Source organism: Stegostoma tigrinum, chromosome 24, assembly GCF_030684315.1.
Source record: "Stegostoma tigrinum isolate sSteTig4 chromosome 24, sSteTig4.hap1, whole genome shotgun sequence".
Taxonomy (NCBI): domain Eukaryota; kingdom Metazoa; phylum Chordata; class Chondrichthyes; order Orectolobiformes; family Stegostomatidae; genus Stegostoma; species Stegostoma tigrinum.
In genome coordinates, this window is record NC_081377.1 from 6,285,400 (window position 1) to 6,311,347 (window position 25,948).

Genomic DNA, 25,948 nt, shown 5'->3' on the forward strand with positions numbered 1-25,948 from the left:
TAGAAATCATCTGCAGATTTGGAGATTTTACGCTTTGTTCCCTTATCTAAATCATTAATATATTATTGTGAATATCTGGGGGCCCAGCACCAAGTCCTGTTGCATCCCACTAGTTACTGCCTGCCAACTTGAAAAGGAACCATTAATTCCTACTCTTTGTTTCCTCTCTGCCAACCAGTTTCCTATCCATCCCAATACACTTCCCTGAATCCCGTGCACTTTAATCTTGCACAATAATCTGTTATGCAGGACTTTGTCAAATACTTTCTGAACGCCCAAATATACCATATTGACTGGCTGCCCCTTGTCAACTCTACTAGTTACATTTTCATAGAATTCCAACAGATTTGACAAACATGATTTCTCCTTCATAAATCCATGCTGACTGTTTGATTCTGCTACTGCTTTCCAAATGCTCTGCTATAAAAGTCCTTGATAATCGATTCAAGAATTTTCGCCACTACTAATGTTAGGCTTAGTGGCCTATAATTCTCTGCTTTCTCCCTACCTCCTTTTTTGAATGTTGGCATGTCATTAGCTACCCTCCAACCTGCAGGGACTATTCCAGAGTTTATGGAATCCTGGAAGATGACTACCAATGCATCCATTATTTCTCGAGCCAATTCCATAAGTACTCTGGGATATGGATTATCAGGCCCTGAGGATTTATCCACCTTCAATCCCAACAATTTTCCAGCACCATTTCTCTATAATATTGATTCCACTCAGTTCTTCCCTCTCACTAAATCTTGCATTCTCCAACATTTCTGGTATATGATTTGGGTCCTCTTTTATGTGAAGACAAAACCGAAATATGTATTCAGTTGCACAGTCGTTTCTTTGTTCCCTATTATACATTCCCCCATTTCTGTCTGTAGGCGACCTACATTTGTCTTCAGCAATTTCTTTCGGATGCTTTATGTTCCCTACAAGCTTATTTTCGTACTGTGTTTTCCCATTCTTAATCAATCCCTTGGTCATTCTTTGCTGAATTCTAAACTGCTCCCAATCCTCAGACATATCATTTTTTGGCCAATCTGGGCGATTCTTCCTTGGAAAGAAAATCTTCAGGAATTTTCTCATTAACTCATAGGGTAGATGACACAAAACATCTTTGAAATAAATGGATTCAACCAGCTTTTGGTTGAAAGAGAGCTTGTTTGGAGATCGATTAGGAGAGGATGAGCTTCCTGATTATCCCTGTTTTCATGTTGATCGGGCCTCTCTTTGAAATGTTAACACAGAGTTAGACACAATTAACATTCTCTTTGATGTTCTTGACCAGATGTCTACTCAGACTTCGAATCTGCTCCTGTGGACTCTGAAACAGAGGAGCTTACACAGTGGCTGTTAACATCTCAAGTTGATCAACAAACAATTGACAAGGTAAGAGCTATTGAGGCTTGTGCAGAGTGTTACGAGATTATAGTGAGAAGTATGAAGATTGAGAGATGGTTTCAGATGATACAGATTGCCTACTCTTTCCATGAGTTGTCTGACCTATGAGCATATGTAATGAATGCTGATTGGAATGCGATATCAAGGAATGGCCATACTGCGCCCTACGTGGAGTGAATGAAATCAAGAAGGAAGGGGAGACGTAACAGGAGACTTGTAATTGCATAATACCTTTAATAAAGTAAAATAATCCAAGATATTTGACAGCTAGAAATGGATACCGAGCCAAAGAAATTAGCATTAGGAGAGATGGCCAAAATCTTGGGTAAAGATGTGGACTTTGAGGAGGGTCCTGATAGAAGACAGTGAGGCAGAGAAGCGTTCAGGCATGGGGAGCAAGTTCCGTTGTTTAGGGCCAAGTCGCACCAGTGGAATGATTAAAATCAGAGATGAGCAAGAGACCAGAATTGCAGCAGTGCCATAATCTCGGGCAGTTTAGACAGTTACAGATGTAGGGAAGAGGCAGACAATGGAAGAATTGAACAGTTATAAACTTTAAACCCACAGTGTTGCCAATTAGGAGCAAATGTACTAGAGGATGATGAGACTCAGAACATTTTGTGCATTATATTACAAGCAACATGAGGGAAAAGGTGATAAGACAGATGACAAACCTTCAGTGTGGGTAGAGATTGAGGCAAACATTTCTGTCAGGCTAGTGGATGTGAAAACTCAGTTGTGAATGGGGTTAGAGTTAGGGCATGTACACTTCTGTCCCTGGACACCCTGAGCTCAAGCACAGACAACTCTTATTAGAGCACACACAGTTCCTCAATATGAGCTCAGCATGACTACACAACTCTGAGATCTCCAATAAGGTAATTCTGAAGCACAGTTGCCCCTCTATTCTGAGGAGAGAAATCAGGAAACACAGAGATGGCTAAAGGATTAGGGAAGATGAGAAGGAACCAGGAACTAGAGTGGCAAGAAAAGGCAATGGACAATTTGACTAACAATCATAAGTAAACAGCAGGGAATGTAGGAGAAGCAACCATTTCAGACTGGAGTCACTATACTCCCAATGGAAAGTCATTCAGCTGAAATGTCCCCTCTAATGCTGTACTGGCAGACCTGAGTGTTTCCAGCATTTTCTGTTCTCACTCAGTCGTTCAAAGATGCACAGGTTAGGTGGATTGACCATGCTAAATTGCCCATAGTGCCCAGCAATGTGTATTTTAGGTGGGTTAGCCATGGGAAATGCAGGGTTATAGGGGTGGGCTGGCTCTGGGTGAGTTGCACTTCAGTGGGCTGGTGTGGACTGCTTCCACACTGTAGGGAATCTCTGATTCTGTAATGCCTTGGATTAGCTGATGGCAGGCTCGTCAGCCAATCTATTCACCTCTCCTATTAGAGAAGGCCCTTTGAAAACCTTGAAGCAGACTGGGACATTGGTCAAATCTGTAGCATTCCTAATTACAAGTTCCTGTGTGTACATCCATGTTTCCATACTAACTGCTCAACAGTTAGATCCATCGGTGACCAGCCGCACTGGGTTTTATTTGGACCAGTCTTTGTTATGTGCTGTCTGATTACAAACACTGATACATGATGAGATTGACAGTACAGCCACAGCCAGGAGTATTTCACAGTTGCACATCCTCTGCACACATGCAGCTATCATGACAATAAAATGCTGTAAAACTCTGCTTTCTGAGTGGAGCTTGAGGGAATTCAGTAGGCAGTGAGCACACACTGGAATTCTCAAACATACGCTGTTTGACTGATGATATGTATAATGCTGATGTTGAGGCCACTCCCTGGCCCTTAGGCAGCTGTCTGCAGAGCTACTGATCTACTGGAAAGAATCACCAGTGTTTGCATCAAAGATATTTGCACACTAAGTAAATTGTTGTGGTTTTAACAGGCTTTGAATTTCATTTGAATGCTGATGATTCTATTTGAAGAAGGATGCTCCTCCCCACTGATGAAGAGAGCCATGCCCAAGAAAATGCTGAGGCATTCATCATCTGATCTCAGTTAGATAAGAACGTAATTAGGAGCAGGAGTAGACAGTTCAGCCCCTCGATTTCCTAGTTCTCTCTTATCTGCCCAATCATTTAGCAGTCTGGGTGTTTCTTGATTTCTCCCCAGAGAATAATGGAGTAACTGTGCTTCCGAATCACCTAATTGGCGATCCCAGTGTCGTGTAGGTTGGCTTGTGCAATATAGCATTGAGTTCTTATTGAGGAGTTGTATGTGCTCCAACAGGACGACTGTGTAGTTGAGCTCAGGGAGACCAGGAGCAGAATTGTCTATGCGCTAACTCTAACCCAGACCAGAAATGAGTTTTCACATTCACTAACCTGAAGAAATTGTTTTGCCCCAATCTCTACCCATGCTGAAGGTTTGTCATCTGTGTTATGACCTTTCCCTCCTTGTCACAAAAAAAAAGTGGAGCCTGCATCACTATTTAACACAATTGTAGCTGATCTCACCTTAGACTTTGCCCCATTTCCCTGCCCACTCTCCATAACTCTTCAACCTGTAACAAATTAAAGACATGTCTATTTGCTCGTTAACTTTACTCAGTGTCCCAACATCCTCCACACACAGGAGTGATGAATTCCATAGATTCACAACGCTTTGAGAGAAGTAATGTTTTAAATTGACCATCCCTTCTCCTAAAACTATCACGTTGCATTCTAAAACCCATTGACCTGAATGTGCCTCCCTCTGACAATCTGTACCATTGTAGGAGGTGGGATTCCTCTGGATCCTGTGAGATTGGTGTGGTTCAGGTAGGGAGGTTACTGGAAGCTGCCCCTATTTATCCAGCTGCAGTAAGAGAGTTGTTCCTAGTTGATGATAGATCTGATCTCTATGGTCTAGTCCGATTTGCTCCTCCAGCCACCAGATCGCCCACAGCAGTGAGGTGCTGAAACACCCAGAGTGATTTCACTGCTTGATCGAAGTTAGCTGTTCTCAGCCAGGGTCACTATTGAGCTTCTCCACTGAGATACTCAGAACAAAACCTACTGTGGTGATAGTTCACCAACAAGCCCCACGTGTGCAGGTTCCAGAAACAAAATTGGAAATATGCAGCAAATCTGGCAACATCTGTGAAGATAAATCAGAGTTAACGTTTTGGGTTCAGTGACCCTTCCTGAGAACTGATGGTAGGTAGGAAAATATCTGTGCAGAAGATAGGATGGGGGAGGGGGTAAAGAGTAAATGATAGATAGACATGGAGACCAAAGGGAGGGAAGACCAGTTGGATAGACAAAGGAGTGTATAACAGTAACCCTAGGAGAATGAATGCATAGTAATGGAGACTGTTAATGGATAACTACGGATAGTGTATAATAGTGAGGTCTGATGTGTGGAAGTTGAGGTAAGGACATAGGAGAAGGTACCTCAAACCCTAAAACTGGTAAGTCCAAAAGGCTGTAGTGTTCTTAAGTGGAAAATGAGGCATCTCCCAGCTTGCACGAAGCTTCACTGGAGCCTTAGTCAGAGATGTTGGTTTGAAAATAAGTTGGTGTGTTGAAGTGGCAGGCAGCTGGAAGCTCTGGGTCTCTCAGGTGCAGGTTCCAGGTTGGGTTCGACTCCCAATGGTGAATGGCTGGTGATACTGCCTGCTTCAGTTACTACCTGGAGACAATACTCGGCAGATGGTATCGGAGGATACTGAAATCATGAAGCAGCACTAAAGGCTCAGCAGAGAGGTGGAATGATGAGGAGGTCTGTGGTCAGAGATATGCATGTCATGGTGACTCCAGTGCTGTCTCATATTCATGTCACAGATTGTAGCCAATGGGTACACGCTGCAAGATCTTCTGACTGATGCCACAAGAGATGATTTGAAATACTCCCGGATCAGGTAAGAGCTGTGACTGAGATTCAGTGTTCAGTTGTTAATCCTGAATTTCTGGTTGAGTTGTAAGTGGTGTTCATGTTCCAGGTGAGTAAGAATCTTGTAGATTCATGTATCACTCCAGAGCTTTTGGGCAAGTAATCTAGGGTCACAACCCAATGCTAGTCTGTCAAAGATGCTATCTTTCACCTGTTGTACAGACACCCCAATTATTCAGATTCTTATCAATGATTCCATGGTGGCATTAAAGTATTGTTCTAGCTGTTATTCACCCCTTAACCAACCTCACTAAAATCTGTTTAGCTACTGAATTACCTATTGCTTAGTATGCATGTCTTGGGCATCATGTTTCCTAGATAACATTTCCAAAAGTAACCCATATGTGCGGCTGTATCCACCAGCATCATATGAGATTACCGCCACCAATCTTCCTTATAAGTGACCGTGCAGAAGGATGTCCACACAAAATCTTTGGCAGAAGAAAAGCTCAATCTTAATAAACAGAGCTGGTTTGTTACATAATATTTAATAGCTAGTTACTACTGAGATATGAGAGTCCATTGTGTGACTTCAGGCTAGAGTTAAGACGGAAGACACATAGTTGTTTTGCTACCAGGACTTACCATGGAAGGCTAAACACTTGAAAACATATAGCCCCTCCCAAGAACACCCTTCACACCCTGATCGACATCCTGTGACGTCGATTAACCTATAGGTGCTAGCTATCTGATTTGATTTGATTTGATTTATTACTGTCACATGTACCGAGAAACTGTGAAAAGTATTGTATTGCATCTTATCCAGAAAATCATACCTTACATAAGTGCATCAGGGCAACAGAACAGAATGCAGAATATAGTGTTATAGCTACACAGAAGCTGCAGAGAAAGATCAACTCTAACAAATGAGAGGTCAGTTCATAAGTCTGATAACAATGGGGAAGAATCAATTATACATCAATCAACCATCTGTAACATACTTTGAGACATCATGAGGATGTGAAAGATGTTATATAAATGTACATTATTTCTTTTCATTGTACATCATGGATTACTCCCTCACCATTATGAGCACAAAAGAAATCATAGGTTTGAAACAAATTTCCCTGTTAGTTTGGATCAGGAAATAATTATCCAAGTACATCATCCTTACTAATGTGATCAGAAGCAGAAAATCACATCAGTAGAAAGCACTATGGAGTGGCTGTTGCCTGGTTTACACTAGTATGGAAGACAAATTGAACACTCTACCTGAGTATTTGCTGGAGCAGCTGAATGCGGTCTCTCTGTGTGGTGTGCTGGCATCGATTTGGAGCATTGCTTGCCATGTCAAAGACAAGAAGTACTGGAAGTACTCGGCAGGTCAAGTAGTGTATTCAGAGAGAAGTAGAGGTAAAATTTTGGATCAATGGTTTTTCTCTCACAATAGCTCATCTCAACCTGAAATGTAACTGTTCTTTTCTCCACAGATGTCACCTAACCCCAGCACCTTCAGTATTTTTGTGTATTTATTTCAACTGTCTAACTTTTGCCGTATTTTACTTTTTGTGCTCCCACCTGACATTGTGAGTTCTCAGACTCAATTCACCCCCAAAATTTGCATCCCAAATTTTATCCGAACCGAAACTGTTTGGCTTTATTCCACTAGAGGCTGCAGTTTTAACACATAAATGGCATAACCTGAACTGAAGAGGAGAATATTCCCATTTTGCATCAACAGTCCAACAACGTTTGAACATTCAGGACAAAGGAGGGCTGTGGTGTACAAGATCTGCTAATGGGTAACTGTTTCAATCAAGAGCAAAAACTCAGGCAATCAAACTGCCCAATTTCATGAGGGAGAGAAGCTTGGAAAGTGAAAGATTGTCTGTCTTTCCTGGGAGCCCGTAAGGAAGGCTTCAAACTAGCTGTAGATCTTGCTGAATGCATTCTTCATTGTTAGTGGCTGGTAACAAACTCAACCTCACTCACACACTTGGTCATGAGAAATGGTCTTTGAAAGATTGAGAATTTCTTTAAAAATATTTGCCCCAAATGTCCTAAGAAGTAACGGAAGTCTGTTGGCTGCAGGGCTTTCTGTCCTCTCCCACACATGGGCATCCTTTGGGCCTGGGATAAGGTTGACCCTAGCATTACCTGAGTTCAGCCAACTCAGTATTGGAGTTGATAATGTTTCAATATCAAACAGCCACTTCCTGCCATGTGCACTCTCTCCACTGCATATAGACCGCTTGCCTGTCACACACATACATCACAAGCAGTAGGCTGGTGCACATTGTTATATTCAATGTATACACCATGTGGTGTAGTTACCCACTCCGTCCTCTCGGTATATTTGTGGTCCATTTTTCTCTCTGCCTGTCTGTGTTTCCGAAACCATTCACTCTGTGTTCAGTATCTTACCCCTGGTGTCCTTTTAAACAAGTGTGAATCTTGACAGGGAGTGTTTAATCATCAGAAGGGGAGCCTTAGGCAGCCTTCACACACACACACAGACACACACACACAGACACACACACACAGACACACACGTTTCTATCAGGACTGGGAAAACTGGTTAATGTTCCTGCTCCCTAGCCTAAGGATATCAATTAGACACCACAGCTCTCCTTGATGAGATCAGTTCAATACGCACAGCTGGGGAACCGGCTCTGGGACCTTTCTTACCTATTGTGGCTCAGTACCTCATCACACAGACACCTCTGCCAGCTCCGATCTTGGTGAAGCTGCACAGTGACCCGACAGGAAGAACAATTATCCACAACCCTCCAGTTGCCATTCCATAAGTCTCCACTTTCTTCCCTCGAGTTGCAACCTGTAATTGTGTCCTTGGAAAGAGTGAAATCATATACAGAGCCGGGCTGGTGGGGTGGGGGGGGTGCGGAAATGAGAGAAATTCTCAGGATTTAGATTTGATGCAAGTGCGTACAATGTATTCCAAGCAAACTGATCTCCCCATTAAACCCATGTAATTGGTCCTGTGGTTGGAAAGTACTATTATGAGGTGTGGTGTAATGTGAGTTCTAATCTTGTCAATAAGATTGCGTTTGTTTATTTGGGAAAATGTTCCCACTTACACTGGATTTGCCTCCTTTCTGTGTGATCTCCCCACTGGCCCATTTAATTTGAGCAGCCCAGAATCTGAGATTTTCACAGAGGTTGCAAAACGGCGTGGTTGGCAGCTCCCCAAACAAGTGTGCGTGTGTTTTATTAAATACAGCTGTACTGCTTGATGTGGTAATTCTTTGCCTTTTGTTGTCTCAGTTTAGCTGCTTCGCATGCTGTGAAGATTGCTGGGCAAGACTGTTTGTATTCTTGTGTCAGCAAATTTGCCGAATGTTTGGATTTGTCAATTCAAAAGATTTCTGTGTGACCGTTTATTGATGTGTTTTGTTGTCTAATGTGTACATGTGAAGTGTGTAAACACAGAGAGAGAGAGAGTGACGTGCACATGCACTAAGTGTGTGCATTTCTGTTATTCCTTCACAGAAGAATAAGAGGCACTTTTATCAAAGCACATATAAGGATCCTGGGGTGTTTGAAGTGGGTAGAGGCTGAGAAGATATTTTCTCCTGAACCAGGGGCACAGTTTCAAAAGTTGCCTCCCATTTAAGATGCAGATGAGGATTAATTTCTTCATCACAGGAATTGTTCATCTCTGGCATTCTCTTCCCCAATAGCAGAGCAGGCTGAGTCATTAAATATATTCCAGGCTGAGTTATGCAGATTTTTAAAATGGAAAAGAGTCAAGAGTTATAAGAAGTGGTAGGCTGGAAAATGGTGTTGAGACTAAGATTAGATGAGCCATGTATCTGTTATTTCATGAGCTGCCATTGAAGAAAGACCTGCATCTATAAAGCTGCTTTTGTGATTTCAGGATGGCCAAAAGCACTTTTCAGCTCTAGGAAAAGGTTTGAAGTAAGAAATACAACAGAACGGGGCAAACTCCCACAAATAGGTAATGTCCTATAGGGCAGATAATCCGTTTATTTTAAGGGGATAAATATTGGACAGGACACGAGGAGAATTCTTTGCTCTTTCAAATAGCTCCATGGGTAACCTATGCTGGAGGGTGAACAAGAAGGTAGCCATGAGCTGCCTTGTTGAATTGCTGCAGGTGCCCTGCTCTGGGTAGACCCACAATGCCATTAGGGAGGGATTCCACGATTTTGACCCAGTGCCACTGAAGGGAATAGCGACATATATCCTGGTCAGGATGTTGCGTTGCTTGGAAGTGAACTTGTGGTGGTTTTCCCATGAATTTGCTGGCCTTGTCCTTCTGGTGGTAGTGGTCATGGTTTGGAAAGTATTGTTGATTGAGACTTGATGAGTTGCTGCAGTGTGTCTTGTAAGCATTAAGTATCTTGTACTTGGTACAGATTGCTGCCATTGTGCATTGGTGGTTGAAGGATAGAGCATTAAAAGTGGTGGAAATAATTTAAGTGAGCAGCATTGTCCTGGGTGGTGCCATGCTTCTTGAGTGCTGTTGGAGCAGTACCAATCCAGGCCAGTGAGGAGTATTCCCTCATACTCCTGATTTGTGCCTTGTGGATAAAGGACAGGCTTTGGGGGAGTCAGGAAGTGAGTTACTCACCACATTATTCCTAAACTATGAGTTACTCCTGCACCCACAGTGTTTATATGGCAAAATTCTGGCCAGTGGTAATCCCTGGAGATGTTGAAAGTAGGGAATGGAGCAAATGTAATGTGATTGAATGTCAAGACGGGATGATTAGTATTTTCTCTTCTGTGGCACAAATATTACCCGTCTGCAAAGAGAGGGTGAGCCTAACCAAAGCAGTTGCTGCCCTGTTAGTCTCCTGCCAACCATCAATGAAGTGCTGAAATTAATTGCACACTATGATTTAGGCACATATCACTGTGAATGGATCAGTATCCTGAGGTACACTAAAATACGAACACCATAGGAACTGCAGTAGTTCAAGAGGGAGGCACACTAGCGAGCTGTCTGCAACAGGCAATAAATGCTGACCACATCCAGAAACCAGCCCACAATGCATATTGTGGAAGGGTATGTGCAAACACAATTTGCTGTCAGTGTGTACTGTCCAATATAACATAGCCATAACTCTGGTTACAGAGACTGGAGATTGACAGTGTGCATTGCGAGCGAAAGCTGGAATGAGTTATACTTACTTACTCCCTAATTGCAAGAATCACTTTATTTCAAAATTTAAAATTTCTCACAGGATAAATCAAACACAACTCAATTTGATAACACATGCATTCATATCCCAGGTAAGAGGTGGCCTGAATAATGGGTCTATGTTCAAACTGTTGTTGCACAATGTTAAGAGCTGTACAGGGGTGGAGTTTGGACAAAATTATGGATGTTTGCTAATTAACTAGAAAATGAGCAGTGGTGTGAACTGCCTGAAATAGCTTTGTGCAACAATGTTGATGAAAACTGGTTAGTGGTATTCGCTGATGTTGCCCACTATACCTGGGATGGTGAAAGTTGTCAGCACATTGAAAATGTGTGATGGGCCACAACCTCACAGGTTAATACAAGACAATTAAGTGTTAGTTACCGGTAAATAACCCAGTGACAATTACTGAGGTACAATCCTGTGACAGTTGTGTATGGCCGCAAGTTGCTGGATGATCACTCTGCTTCTCTTAATCTCTTGAAAGCACGCCCATCTGAACGAATGACTGCATTTGATCTGATAAACTTGCAGTGGAAAGTTAAAGCTAAGGAGCCTATTAACAAGACCATTTCCGTTCCTACAATGCATGTCCACCAATTTGGCCAAAGGATACGTTTTAAATCGTGGATGTAACTCCTTTAAAGGATAACTTGTTCACCAAGATCCCAGTTATACAGTTGTCTGCTCCGTATTAGTACCATAAGACCATAAGAATTAGAAGCAGGAGTAAGCTGGCCGTCCCCTCAAGCTTGCTCTGCCATTCTTGGTCGATCTGACTCTCCTCATATCCACTTTCCTGCCCTTTCCCCATAAACCCAAGTTCCCCAAGTGATTATTATCAGTACACACTGCCAGTAATTCACAATGCAAAACATTTTTGAGCTGAAGGTTCGAAAGAAATGTCTAACAATTCGTGATAACGTGGTGTAGAGCTGGATGAACCTGAGATAACACGGCGTGGAGTTCATCCAGTCTACACAGAATTATCTCAGGGTTCATCCAGCTCTACACTATTATCTCAGGGTTCATCCAGCTCTACACCATATTATCTCAGGGTTCATTTAACTCTACACTGTGTTATTTCAGATTCTCCAGCATTGGCAGTTCCTACTATCTCTCTAACAATTAGTGGTCTGCTTTGGGCCAATATGCATATATATATGTACTTATAAACAGCAATACATGTATGATACAGGAGAGAGGGAGCACTGTGTACTTATAAGACAGGATCTGTCTCCACACTCACTAAAGGATGTCTTTCTGTGTTAGGGGTGGAATGCTGTGCAGACTCTGGGCTGCAATCAGTGCCCACAGGAAGACGAAAGGCAAGATATAAGCACCGGCCAACCCACTGCTTATTTTCAGAAACGAGACTTTGCCTCAGCCCAGGCTAGACCACACGCCACGACCCATGATAGAGACGCGGGTGAAAGGCCCATCACGGTAGGGAGAGGGCTGAGGTAGATACTGCAGACTGTCTCACACTGTCGGTAATTGTGGGTGCCATGTGTTGAATCTCAGAGCTGCACTGCTTTCAGGTTTATTTAACCTACTGTGCAACATCTCACAGCTGGAAACATGTTGATGATCACACTTTGTGCTGGTTCAATGGCCGCGATGTGTGTGTATGATCATAGCATTGTTTACATCACAAATAACCAGCATGACCCACAGGGTCTGATATTTTAGGAGAATGTGTAGAAGGCAATACATGTAATAAATATTCTTTGTAGGTGATCTAAGTTCCTGAGAAGCACTTGATTTCCCAGTAGGATTACAGATTGTCTCACTTCAACTTATTTTCTGTGGAATAAGCTAAGACAAACCAGCAGGGCCACCTATCATTATCCCAGTGTACACAACACTGAACACCATTCGGCATACTCTTACTAATCTCTAAGCGAATGGTTCTAAAACTCATGCTGTTAACTGTTGACTAAGAGTCTACAAACAAGTGCATAAAGAGGTCACCCCACTGTACAGGATCCAGTTTTTTTTTAATAAAACTGGTTCGGAATGTTAAACAAACAGTCAACACAGCTGGAATTGGAATCCTGCAAGATCCGGAGTCGAATGATCTTGTGTCATCACATTTATTACATTCCAAGCTTTTGACTGCCCCGCAGTTAATTCAGTAGAATTAACCGCCAGGCCCCATTTAACCTGCCTAAGGCACTTAGTGACCTCATCTATTGATTACTGTCTGCATGGTATATTTCTATAAGGACAAGAACAAGCCTATTTGCCCATTCTGCCACGCTACTCAAGTGTGCTTAATCTGTGCCTCGGCCCAGGTGCATTACCTGCTTTTGCTCCAAGTCGCCCCAAAGCCCTAATACCCAACACAAATCCACGTCTCAAACTGTTCCCAATGACACTTACTATCCACAGCTCTTTGACAAAGAGAAAGCTTTTACTGCTCTCCTCCTGAATGGCTAAATTTCAATATAACTATTATCCTGCCTTGTTCTCAACTCCCTCAGTAGAAAGAGTAGATTCACTTTATCCATCCTTTCAAATCCATTTACCATTTGAATCTTGCAATAAGTCCATGTATCTTGCTTTTATTTGCAAAGGCGCATATCTAAACAATGGGTCCTCATGTCCTAGCCACTCTGCGTTAAAAAATTTTTCTCATGTTTGCATTTTATGTTTTGCCTATGGCCTCAAATCCACGTCCACTGCTTTTTGATCATTCCGATGCAATGGGAACAGTTTCTCCAGATCTACTCTGTCCAAGCTCCTTGTGATTTTGAATAGCATTTTCAAATCTCCTCCATGGAAAGCAGTCCCAACTGGACCAATCCAAAACTTGCAAAGCTCTTTAAGGCTTTGATAGGTAAATGCTGAGAGGTTGTTTGCCTGTCTACAGAGTCTAGTACTCTGTGTTCTAACTACAGAGAAAGAAGGCTAACTGCTGAGGCCTAAAGTGAGGAGAAAGTTTCTCACTCCGAGAGTTGTGAATTATTGAACTCTCTATCCAGGGGAGTTCGAAGATGGTGCTGAGATCAGTAAAATTTTGGACATTGGGGAATATGGAGATACTGCTGGGCAGTGACATTCACACTGGAGTTCAGCATGATCTTATTGAATAGCAGAGAAAGCTTCAGTGATCAGAAGTCCAGTTCTGAAAGAGAGTCAACGCGAAACGTTGACTCTGCTTTGTCTCCACAGACCTGCTGAGTTTCTCCAACTGTTTTTGTGTCATATGGCCTATTCCTGCTTCTTATCTTGTCCAACCCTCTCAGAAACACACCTTGTCCAGTATTGTTATAGTAGTGACACCTTCCGGCCCTCAGTTTGGATTGCTCCAATCTCAGTCATGGCTCAGTGGTAGCACTCTCGCTTAAATCTAAAGGCTGGAGTTCAAACCCCGCTCCAGAAACTTGTGCACAAAACCCATGCTCCCAGTACAGTACCGAAGGAGCACTGCACTACTGAACTTGCCATCTTTCTGATGGGCTGTTAAACCAAAACCGTGTTGATCCTCTCGCGTGAATGTGAGAAAAAAACCTATTAAGTTATCTTTGAGAATGCTAGGGAGTTTCCCCACTGTCCTGGTCAATGTATATCCTCCAAACAAAATCACTAAGAATGTTTAATTAACTGTTTACCTCATTGCTGTTTGTGCAAACATGCTGTGAATTTCGCTGCCATCTTTCTTACACTGCAGCAGTGACTACAATTCCAAAAAAAAATCTTTATTGCCTGTCTATAAGTTTAGGATATCTGGTGCCTGTGAAAGACACTATAAATGCAAGATATACTTTGTTTCCATTAATGACTGCAGTTCACAAAAGTGTATTGAACTTCTTGGGGTTATGGAAAAATGGATGTGAATTGTTCTTCTCTGTACAAAAGAAATGCCATTGTGACAACATTTTCTTTGCAACATGTAAAAATGCAAAATTTATCTTCCATTGGGATATTTTGTTTAATAAAAAAATATTTTTCTTAACTTCTTCATTCTGGCCTTTTATTTTCATATTGGCGTCGGAGAACAGACTATTATTTCTTGAGACAAGGCAGTGAGGCAGGATCAAGGAGTAGGAGGTTGGATTGTGAAGTCATCATGGGATTGGGAGGTGGGGGTTTTGGGATTTGGATGTGGGGTTGGGGTGTGGGTTTGTGAGGTGGGGAAATGGGATTATGAGGTAGATGTGTGGGAATGGGAGGTAGGGGAATGAGATTGTGAGGTAGGGGTGTGTGATTGGGAGGTGGGGGATGGGGTTGTGAGGTAGGGGTGTGGGATTGGGATGTGGGCGATGGGGTTATAAGGTACGGGTGTGGGAATGGGAGATGGTGGGTGTGGAATTGGGAGGTAGGGGTGTGGGATTGGGAGGTGATGGAATGGGATTGTGAAGAAGGGGTATGTGATTGGGAGGTGGTGGGTGTGGGTTTTTGAGATGGGGAAATGGGATTTTGAGGTAGATGTGTGGGAATGGGAGGTGGAGGGTGTGGGAATGGGAGGTGGGGGGATGGGATTGTGAGGTAGGGGATAGGATTGTGAGCTGAGGAATGATGAACTGGGATCATGATGGGCTGGGATTGTGATGGGATTGCAATAGGGAGGGATTGTTACCCAGGGGACTGAGATTGTGAATTACTGCTTCTTCATCGGCACCCAGTTTTTTTGATGTATGCCTTTTCCAGACCCAGGCTGTAGCAGTTGAATGGTGACAATCCTTACAAACTATAATAAGTAGCTGGCAGCACACAGTGTGGTCACATCACCAGACTAGTAGTCACGACCTAAGTTATTAATCTGGTAGAATGAGAGTCAAATCTCATCATCATAGTTTGTGAAATTGAATTTAGATTAAAAGCATCATCAGGAAAATGAAAAGCTGCTACCAGTAAAATGTATCCATGAAGCTGTTACAATATTATTAAAACTTAACTGATTCAACTCCCATCCTTACCCAAGCTGGTCGATATGTGACTCCAGCCCCGTAGCATCATGGTTGGCTCTTAAACTCGCCTTGATGTCACCTACCAAATCACTGAACTGAAATATGAATGAAGGTTGGGTATTGAATGCCTGCCATGCCAGTGAATGATCAAATGTTGGGAAAGAATAATTTTTTAAAAACCTCATGCGGGAGAGGCATCACTTACCAATTCCAAACCCATTACACATCACACTTAATGATTTATATGGTATATGGATCATTGCAGATCTTGAATCTCCAAACAAGTGTTAACTTGACCTCAGCATTCTCACTTCTAAATCATAAGGACGATGCATAGTTGGCTCTGAGTAACGTTTCGATTTTAAAATTCTCATTCTTGTTTTCAAATCTCTCCACGTCCTTCCTCTTCCCTGTTTCCACAATCTCCTCCAAACTATGATCCTGCAAGTTACTTGCACTTCTCTAGAATCCGAACAGTGTGGAAGTAGGCCATTCAGCTCATCGACTCCACACTAACCCTTGAAAGAGCATCCCACCCAATTCTTGCAGCCCTGCATTTCCCATTGCTAACCCACCTAGCCTGTACATTTCTGGACGCAACAGGGCAATTTAGCCTGGTCAATTCACCCAACCTGCACATGTTTGTACTTTGGGAGGAAATCCACACAGACACAGGGAGAATGTGCAAACTCCACACAGATACCTAACACTGGAATTGAACCCAGGTCCCGAGCACTGTGAAGTAGCAGTGCTAACCACTGCGCCACCATGCTGCCCTGTAACTCTCCCATTCTGGCCTCTTCAGCATCCTTGATTTTAGTCCTTCCAGCTGCCTTGGCCCTGAGCTCTCAAGATCCTCAGTTAAACCTCATTGTCCCTCTACATTATTTCCTTCATTTTAGAGCCAGCCTTGCCTTAAAACCTACATCTTTGACCTAGTCTTTGGTCACCTGCCCTGACATCACAATGTGGCTGGATGTCAAATTTTTGAGTTGCAATACTGCTGTGAAGTGCCTTGGAGTGTTTCATTATGTTAAAGATATGACAAGTTACTGGCACTTCAGCGCAGTACTGAGAGCATGCTGCATCGTTAGAGATTATATCTTTTCATTGATGCTTATAAAGTCATGAGGGGCATGGACTGGGCGATTAGCCAAAATCTTTTTCTTAGAGTAGGGGAGTCCACAACTAGAGGGGCATAGGTTTAAGGTGAGCGGGGAAAGATTTAAAAGGGACCTAAGGGGCAACTTTTTCACACAGAGGGTTGTGTGTGTATAGAATTACCAGAGGAAGTGGTTGACGCTGATATAATTACAACATTTAAAAGGCATCTGGATGGGTACATGAACAGGAAGGGTTCAGAGGGATATCGGCCAAATGCTGCTGAATTGGATTAGGTCAGATTGGGATGTCTGGTCAGCATGGACGAGTTGGAGTGAAGGGTCTGTTTCTGTGATGTATGACTTTCTGACTCGATATTAAACCATAAAAGATCCTGAGACATTGATCTTATTTTTGCTTGTTTTCCACTTGATTTATCTTTACTTCCACACCCTCTGAAAAGGTATTTCTATTGAATATTTTATTAAAATATTAACTATTTTCCTTTTCTGTAACGTTCTGAACTTTCAGGAAAATGAGAGGAATTCTCCCGTTACCTTGGCCAGTATTAATCTCTCAATCAGTGCCACCCAAAATTGATTAATGAGTCTTTTATTAGCATTGGGAGCTTGCAGCAAGCAAACCAAATTTCCACTTACAGAAGTGTGCTCAAAACAAAATGTAATCGGCTGTGAAACAAACAGAGAATGCTGGAGAAACTCAGCAGGTCTGGCAGCATCTGTGTAGAGAGAAACGGAGTTAATGTTTCGAGTCCAGTGTGATTCTATGGAAAGCATACCATACTTAGAACATAGAACATAGAATATTACAGCGCAGTACAGGCCCTTCAGCCCTCAAAGTTGCGCCAACCTGTGAAACCATTTTGAAGCCATCTAATCTACACTATTCCAGTTAACTGCTTGCTGTAAGTGCATGCCAGCTTCCTGTGTTTTTCAGACTTGATGCGTTAACTCTCTTCTTTCTCCACAGATGCTGCCAGGCCTGCTGAGTTTACCCAGCATTCTCTATGCTCGATTCGGATTTCCAGCATCCGTGGTGTTTGCCTTATTTGGAGATAGTAAGAACTGCTGACACTGGAGTCAGAGATAACACAGAGTGGACCTGAAGGAACGCAGCAGGCCAGGCAGCTTCAGAGGAGCAGGAAAGCTGACTTTTTGGGTCAGGACCCTTCTTCAGAAATGGGGATAACTTCTTCAAGTTGGGCATCCCTTAGAAGAGGCTTCGTAATGGGGTTATAACTCACTCACAGATAGTAAGAACTGCTGATGCTGGAGTCAGAGAGATTACTGAAGAGGGGTCCCGGCCTGAAACGCTAACTTCCTGCTCCTCTGAAGCTGCCTGACCTGCTATGTTCCTCCAGCTCCACGCTGTGTTATCTTTGCCTTATTTGGTTGTGGAGTTTCCATCTCAAGCCCAGTTTGATGGTTTGATCTTTTGAATATGACAAGAACAATTACATTGAAATTGAAGTGGGAATATCCTTGTAACCCTGCATTTCCCATGATTAACCTACCTAGCCTGTGCATCCCTGGACACTGGGCAATTTAGCGTGGCCAATCCACCTAACCTGCACACCTTTGTACTGTGGGAGGAATCTTGGACACCCGTGGAGACACGGGGAGAATGTGCAAACTTCACACAGAAAGTCGCCCGAGGATAGAATCAAACCTGGGTCCCTGTTGCTGAGAGGCTGCAGTGCTGAGCCACTGCGCTGCCCCCAGTTGCTGTATTCACAGTGATGTATTACCACAGGCTCAGCTTAGTGGCAATCAATATCAAGGTAGACTCAATGCTCAAATAATAGCAAAATACTGCAACTTCCCAAGATCTGAAGTAAAAGCAGAAAATGCTGGAGAAACACAGCGAGACAGGCAGCATTGATGATGGATGGTCCTCAGCCTAAAAAATTACCTCAATTTGCCAAGTCATCTTAAGAACAGAGCCTCCCACTCTGGAGCAGTCCCTGATTTACTAGATGTCAACCCCCACCTTTATTTAACCATTTTTGTCAGAGCACAAAGATCACAAAAACACTTAACAAATGGATAACTCAGCCCCTTAATTAATAACCTCATCCCTCTGTCTCTCTCTCTCTCTCTCTCTCTCTCTCTGTTGAACAGCAATAACTCATCAGCTATTATATCCAGACCATCACTTATATAACAAGATTCACCAGGGCAACAGATCAGTGAAATGAATTTTTACATCGATCAAAGTTCACTCCAGTGATTGAGACTTAAATGAAGAACTGAGATACATTAAGCCTAATGGAGTTTGCAAATCCGAGGAATATTTGATCTGGTGCCTCAGTGTCAATGTAAGTGCACATCTCAGCTTGCTCTCCCCGCTGCAGGTTGGCTGTCTGAGTGCACAGGTACTGGGAGGCAAGCTGCCAGCCTTCACTCAGCTCAGCCACTGCCTCAACGAGTCAGCAGTTTATGCCCCACTCCAGCACACAATCTGGCTTCACTCTCCTGGGACAGCTCCAATGTTGGAGGTTTTGGCTTTCAGATAGTGTGGGTAAGTTAAGACAATTTTTCAGGATGATGAGTTCCCATCATCAGAGCTGCCTGGACTCCAGTTGTGCAGTGGTAGTGCCCCTACCTCTGAGCTAGGAAGCCTCCTCTAGTGGTGTGTAATAATATCTCTGAGCAGGTTTGTTAGAAAAGATTGTGTTGCCTGTCTCACTAATGCTTACAGCATTTTCTGATTTTAGTTTAGTTTTTCATCATCACAGTAACTTGCTTCTGTTTTGAGTTAAGCTGAGGAATTAATTACCTTCTACAGTGGATATAAAAATACTACTTGATGAATAGTGAGGCGTATTAGCCGGCCATCTGGATCGTTACTTTCCTCTCAACAATGCCTTTTAAAGAAGAAGTAGTTAACTGTTTGGCCATCTTACTGTTACCTGTCTAACATTTCCGAATGCAATTGGGTAACACTTTTCACAGCTGTGGCCACACTGAAAATACTTAATCAGTTGTATATAGCTTTGGCATATTCTTATGATGCTAAAATTGTTATTTTTCAACCTTTTTGCTATTTTTCTGCTGCATCCATACAATGGACAGCACCAGCAAGCTTTTGGAAGTGATCAGAGATAATGGGAACTGCAGATGCTGGAGAATCCAAGATAACAAAGTGTGGAGCTGGATGAACACAGCAGGCCAAGCAGCATCTCAGGAGCACAAAAGCTGACATTTCGGGACTAGACCCTTCATCAGAAAAGGGGGAGGGGGAGAGGGAACTGAAATAAATAGGGAGAGAGGGGGAGGCGGATCAAAGATGGATAGAGGAGAAGATAGGTGCAGAGGAGAGTATGGGTGAGGAGGTAGGGAGGGGATAGGTCAGTCCAGGGAGGATGGACAGGTCAAGGAGGCAGGATGAGGTTAGTAGGTAGGAAATGGAGGTGCGGTTTGAGGTCGGAGGAGGGGATAGGGGAGAGGAAGAACAGGTTAGGGAGGCGGGGACGAGGTGGGCTGGTTTTGGGATGCAGTAGGGAGAAGGGGAGATTTTGAAGCTGGTGAAATCCACATTGATACCATTGGGCTGCAGGGTTCCCAAGTGGAATATGAGTTGCTGTTCCTGCAACCTACGGGTGGCATCATTATGGCACTGCAGGAGGCCCAGGATGGACATGTCGTCTAAGGAATGGGAGGGGGAGTTAAAATGGTTCGTGACTGGGAGGTGCAGTTGTTTACTGTGAGCTGAGCGGAGCTGTTCAGCAAAGTGGTCCCCAAGCCTTCGCTTGGTTTCCCCAATGTAGGGGAAGCCACACCGGGTACAGCAGATGGAGTATACCACATTGGCGGATGAGCAGGTGAACATCTGCTTGATGTGGAAAGTCACCTTGGGGCCTGGGATAGGGGTGAGGGAGGAGGTGTGGGGGCAGATGTAGCACTTCCTGTGGTTGCAGGGGAAAGTGCTGGGTGTGATGGGGTTGGAGGGGAGTGTGGAGCGGACAAGGGAGTTGTGGAGAAAGTGGTCTCTCTGGAAGGCCGACAAGGGTGGGGTGGGAAGAATGTCTTTGGTGGTGGGGTCAGATTGTAGATGACGGAAGTGTTGGAGGATGATGAGCTGTATCCGGAGTTTGGTGGGGTGGTATGTGATGACGAGGGGGATTCTCTTTGGGCGGTTATTGCGAGGGCAGGGTGTGAGGGATGCTGTGTGGGAAATGCGGGAGACATGGTTGAGGGTGTTCTTGATCACTGCTGGGGGGAAAGTTGCGGCCCTTGAAGAATGAGGACATCTCTGGGAGTGAAATGCCTCATCCTGGGAGCAGATGCGGCGAAGGCGAAGGAATTGGGAATAGGGGATGGAATTTTTTCAGGAAGTTGGGTGGGAGGAGGTGTATTTCAGGTAGCTGTGGGAGTTGGTGGGCTTGAAATGGACATTGGTTTGTAGGTGGTTGCCTGAGATGGAGACAGAGAGATCCAGGAAGGTGAGGGATGTGTTGGAAATGGTCCAGGTGAACTAAGGGTTGGGGTGGGACGTGCTGGTGAAATGGATGTTTGAGCTTCTCTTGGGAGCATGAGGCGGCGCCGATACAGTCATCAATGTAACGGAGGAAGAGGTGGGGTTTGGGGCCTGTGTAGGTGCGGAAGAGGGACTGTTCCACATAACCTACAAAGAGGCAGGCATAGCTGGGGCCCACGCGGGTGCCCATGGCCACCCCCTTAGTCTGTAGGAAGTGGGAGGAAGCGAAAGAGAAGTTGTTGAGGGTGAGGACGAGTTCGGCTAGGCGGATGAGGGTGTCGGTGGAGGAAGACTGGCGGGTCTGCGGGACAGGATGAAGCGGAAGGCCTTTAGGCCATCTGCATGGGGAATGCAGGTGTATAGGGACTGGACGTCCATGGTGAAAAGGAGGTGTTGGGAACCGGGAAATTGGAAGCTCTGGAGGAGGTGGAGTGCGTGGGTGGTGTCACGGACGTGGGTAGAGAGTTCCTGGACCAAGGAGGAGAAAATGGAGTCCAGATAGGTGGAGATGAGTTCGGTGGGGCAGGAGCAGGCGGAGACAATGGGTCGACCAGGGCAGGCAGTTTGTGGATTTTGGGAAGGATTTTGGACGTCCAGTGCCTATACACCTGCATTCCCTATGCAGATGGCCTAAAGGCCCTCCGCTTCTTCCTGTCCCGCAGACCCGCCAGTTCCCCTCCACCAACACCCTCATCCGCCTAGCCAAACTCGTCCTCACCCTCAACAACTTCTCTTTCGCTTCCTCCCACTTCCTACTGACTAAGGGGGTGGCCATGGATACACGCATGGGCCCAAGCTATGCCTGTCTCTTTGTAGGGTATGTGTAACAGTCCCTCTTTTGCATATACTCTGGCCCAAAACCCCACTTCTTCCTCCGTTACATTGATGACTGTATCGGCGCCGCCTCATGCTCCCAAGAGAAGCTCAAACAGTTCATCCATTTCACCAACACATCCCACCCCAACCCCTAGTTCACCTGGACCATCTCCAACACACCCCTCACCTTCCTGGACCTCTCTGTCTCCATCTCAGGCAACCACCTACAAACCGATGTCCACTTCAAGCCCACCGAATCCCACAGCTACCTGAAATACACCTCCTCCCACCCACCTTCCTGAAAAAATTCCATCCCCTATTCCCAATTCCTTCGCCTTCGCCGCATCTGCTCCCAGGATGAGGCATTTCACTCCCGCACATCCCAGATGTCCTTGTTCTTCAAGGGCCGCAACATTCCCCCCCCCCCCACCCCCGCAGTGGTCAAGAACGCCCTCGACCGTGTCTCTGGCATTTTCCGCACCTCATCCCTCACACCCAACCCCTGCAATAACCGCCCAAAGAGAATCCCCCTAGGCCTCACATACCACCCCACCAAACTCTGGATACAAGGCATCATCCTCCAACACTTCCGTCATCTACAATCCGACCCCACCACCAAAGACATTTTTTCCCACCCCACCCTAGTTGGCCTTCCGGAGAGACCACTTTCTCCACAACTCACTGGTCTGCTCCACACTCCCCTCCAACACCACCCCACACCCAGCACTTTCCCCTGCAACCGCAGGAAGTGCTACACTTGCCCCCACACCTCCTCCCTCACCCCCATCTCAGGCCCCAAGATGACTTTCCACATCAAGCAGATGTTCACCTGCACATCTGCCAATGTGGTATACTGTATCCATTGTACCCGGTGTGGCTTCATCTACATTGGGGAAACCAAGCAGAGGCTTGGGGACCGCTTTGCAGAACACCTATGCTCGGTTTGCAATAAACAACTGCACCTCCCAGTCACGAACCATTTCAACTCCCCCTCCCATTCCTTAGACGACATGTCCATCCTGGGCCTCCTGCAGTGCCATAATGATGCCACCCTTAGGTTGTAGAAACAGCAACTCATTTTTCACTTGGGAACCCTGCAGCCCAATGGTATCAATGTGGATTTCACCAGCTTCAAAACCTCTCCTCCCCCCAGTGCATCCCAAAACCAGCTCAGCTCGTCCCCGCCTGCCCAACCTGTTCTTCCTCTCACCTATCGCCACCTCCCACCTCAAACCACATCTCCATTTTCTACCTACTAACCTCATCCCACGCCCTTGGTCTGTCCTTCCTCCCCAGACTGACCTATCCCCTCCCTACCTCTCCACTCATACTCTCCTCTGCAACTACCTTATCCTGTAACAATCGTTGGTCTGCCTCCCCCTCTCTCCCTATTTATTTCAGAATCCTCTCCCCATCCCCCTCTCTGATGAAGGGTCTAGGCCCGAAATGTCAGCTTTTGTGCTCCTAAGATGCTGCCTGGCCTGCTGTGTTCATCCAGCCCCACACTTTGTTATCTTCAGCTGTTGGAAGTGCCCAGTTTTGGGCAAACATAAAAGATCCTTTGGCAATATTCAAAGAGGCGCAGAGGAGAGGAGACCATCTTAATATGATCGCTGACATTTATCCTGACACCGAAACTTAATATAGACTACCTGCTTATTATCGCATTGCTGGTTGTAAGATCTTGCTGTGTACAAATTGGATGCCACATTTCCCTACATTGTGTCAGTGACTGCACTGCAAAAGTACTTTGTGGTCATAAAGTGTGGTTGGATGTCTTGAAGTTGTGAAGGGTTCTGCGTAAGTTTTGATTTTTTTTACATTTATGCTTTGTATTTTGCACGCCAGCATCTCAGGTGCTTTGGAGAATCAGAGAATTGAATTGAAATGAAAGAAAATGACAGTTTGGGAGAGATACTAAAATTTCGTTGAAGAAGTGGGTAAAAATTGGGGGGTGGGTTATCGGAGGAGGAGAGCGAGCTACAGAGACTGATGGGTTTAGGGAGGCACTTCCATTATCAGGAACTGTTAGTTGGCACTATTACCAATGGTGAGATGAAGCAAGTGGACTACAAACAGTAGACGGTTGAGTTCTTGGAAGTTTGGAGGCAGTCACGCACTTAGGAAATGTTTTTCCTCATGGGGAGATGGTTGGGGAAATGATGCCACGGAGAGATGCGAACAAAATGCTACACGTTTGTTGTGGTGAGTTTGGGGCACATGGAGTCAAACTGTGAGCCCTTGGGGTGATGGGTGAGTGAGAATTGGTCTGGGTTAGGTTTCAAGCAGCAGAGGTTTAGAGGAGTTGATGTTTCTCGAAGATGGAAAATAGGAATGCAATTGAAGGCTCAGTCAGGCCCATGGTGGAAAAATTACATCCAGAAACAACAAAGGCATACGTGAACCTTTCTCAGCCAATGGCCTAAAACAACAGCAGAGATGGATAATGGTCTATGGGATTCTGATGGACAGGATCAAGAATTAGAAATTCAGCTTGGGGTCAAATAGTATGTTAACTGTGTGTACGGTTGGTTTCAATCTGAGTCAGTAACCAGAGGATGGGAATGCAGTTTTCAGCGGAATCCTGAGTTACTGATCATCCCAATGCTTAAGAGGAAAAATTGTGTGTCACCTACTATTGGATGTCAATAGATGGTTATGAGAGGTCATGATAGCTATTATTCGTTAACTGTAGCTCGATTCAAGGTTGACATCCACTCAGTGTTGTGATGTTTTTCAGTGGGAAACAGGCTGATTCTCGATCCATAGATCTTGGGACATGTGGGGGAGGATGTTCCATGAGGTTGTGGATTGTAAAATGCAGGTTGGATTCTTTTTCTTATCTACAGCCCCTCTGCCTCAGCATTCAGATTTTGTAACTCGAACAGTAACAGTAATGCAACTTATGAACATGTTGTTGCCATTTGGTTGATTGGTAACGAGGTTCTCCCAGTGAATAACGTAATAATGTCCAAATAAACTTTAACATTCAGCAGACTGCAGGCTGGACAGATTGCTGGCCATCTGTTTTGTCAAATGGCCTCATTATAATGTTTGGCTGAGCTTCAAAAGCATCTAATCTTTCAGGCCTGTGGAAGAGAGGGTAATTAAGACAGTTGCAAATGGGACTGCCAGTTCTGTTTGGATGACACCATCAGTTTGTAACAATGATCTTTCTTTGCTCTTTGTGGATCTGACCTATTTTTTGCTGTCTGAACTGACCACAAACGACCATTATTTATTTAGATTACCTCTCCATTACCATTAGTTCTCCCTGAGTCTTTTTTTCTGGGTGCTTTTTCCATTATTCCACTTACTCCTCCCCGCTATTTTTCAACCACAAAAAAAATCGCTTTTCCAATCCTCTTCAAAAGTTCCAAGGAAGAGTAATATTGGACTCAACACATTAACTCTGTTTCTTTCTGCCAGACCTGCTGAGCTTCCAATTTACTTTTATTTTTAATTTCAAATCTTTCTCTGTTTTTATTGCCTGGGTGTTTATTTGGACAAGATTAAAGACTCTGTCAATGGGACTTTCGCAGGTTTTGTTTGATTGACAGTTTTATGAGAATGTAAGAGAGGGAAGCGAATGTTGAATGACTGCTTCCAGTTTCAGGCTAAGATGAAGAGTTGCTAACCACATCTCCTGCAAAAGCTCGCCTGACTCTATCTAAATTGTTGAGGTCTGAAATCCCAACCTCTGAGGATCCAGTGGGTGCTGTGTATGGGCACTCTATCCCCACCTGCAAAAAATTGCAATTCCAACATGGACAGAGGTATGCAGCTCCCAACTGCATTTTCCAGACACTACGTCATTTTCTTTCCTACCAACAGGCACCAGCTTCCGTTTATAAATGCTGATTAAATGAACTAGTGGCCCATTTTACAGTTTATTATTGTCATCTCATATTTTCTGGCATTGATGTGCATAAATGAACAGAAGTATTTTGTGTTGCTACCCTACTTTAGAGATTGCTAATTCAGCTACGTACTGGAGCAATGGTCAGGCACTCCTTAGAGGAGCTGCAGCTGAATCTGTAAATCCTTGGACGCAGACCCAGTCTCACTGCTCTCCACCCTGCCACACACACACATTTTTACACACACATTCTCACACACAGACATATACACATTTTTACACACACACACACACACACACATATACACATTTTTACA

General features: G+C 44.4%; 1 protein-coding gene across 2 annotated transcripts in view; it reads left to right on the forward strand.

Annotated features, from left to right (window-relative positions):
* si:ch211-1i11.3 (mitogen-activated protein kinase kinase kinase 5) overlaps nucleotides 1-14,363 on the forward strand; it is a 159,704-nt gene extending 145,341 nt beyond the window's left edge. The window contains exons 26-28 of one of the 2 annotated variants that reach the window (XM_048558082.2): nucleotides 1,286-1,386; nucleotides 5,202-5,278; nucleotides 6,741-14,363. In XM_048558082.2, coding sequence (XP_048414039.1) covers nucleotides 1,286-1,386; nucleotides 5,202-5,278; nucleotides 6,741-6,840 — 278 coding nt within the window. In that variant the 3' untranslated portion in view covers nucleotides 6,841-14,363. The remainder of the gene's footprint in view (nucleotides 1-1,285; nucleotides 1,387-5,201; nucleotides 5,279-6,740) is intronic. The other variant, XM_048558083.2, reaches the window with a different exon arrangement.
* The last annotated feature ends 11,585 nt before the right edge of the window (nucleotides 14,364-25,948 follow it).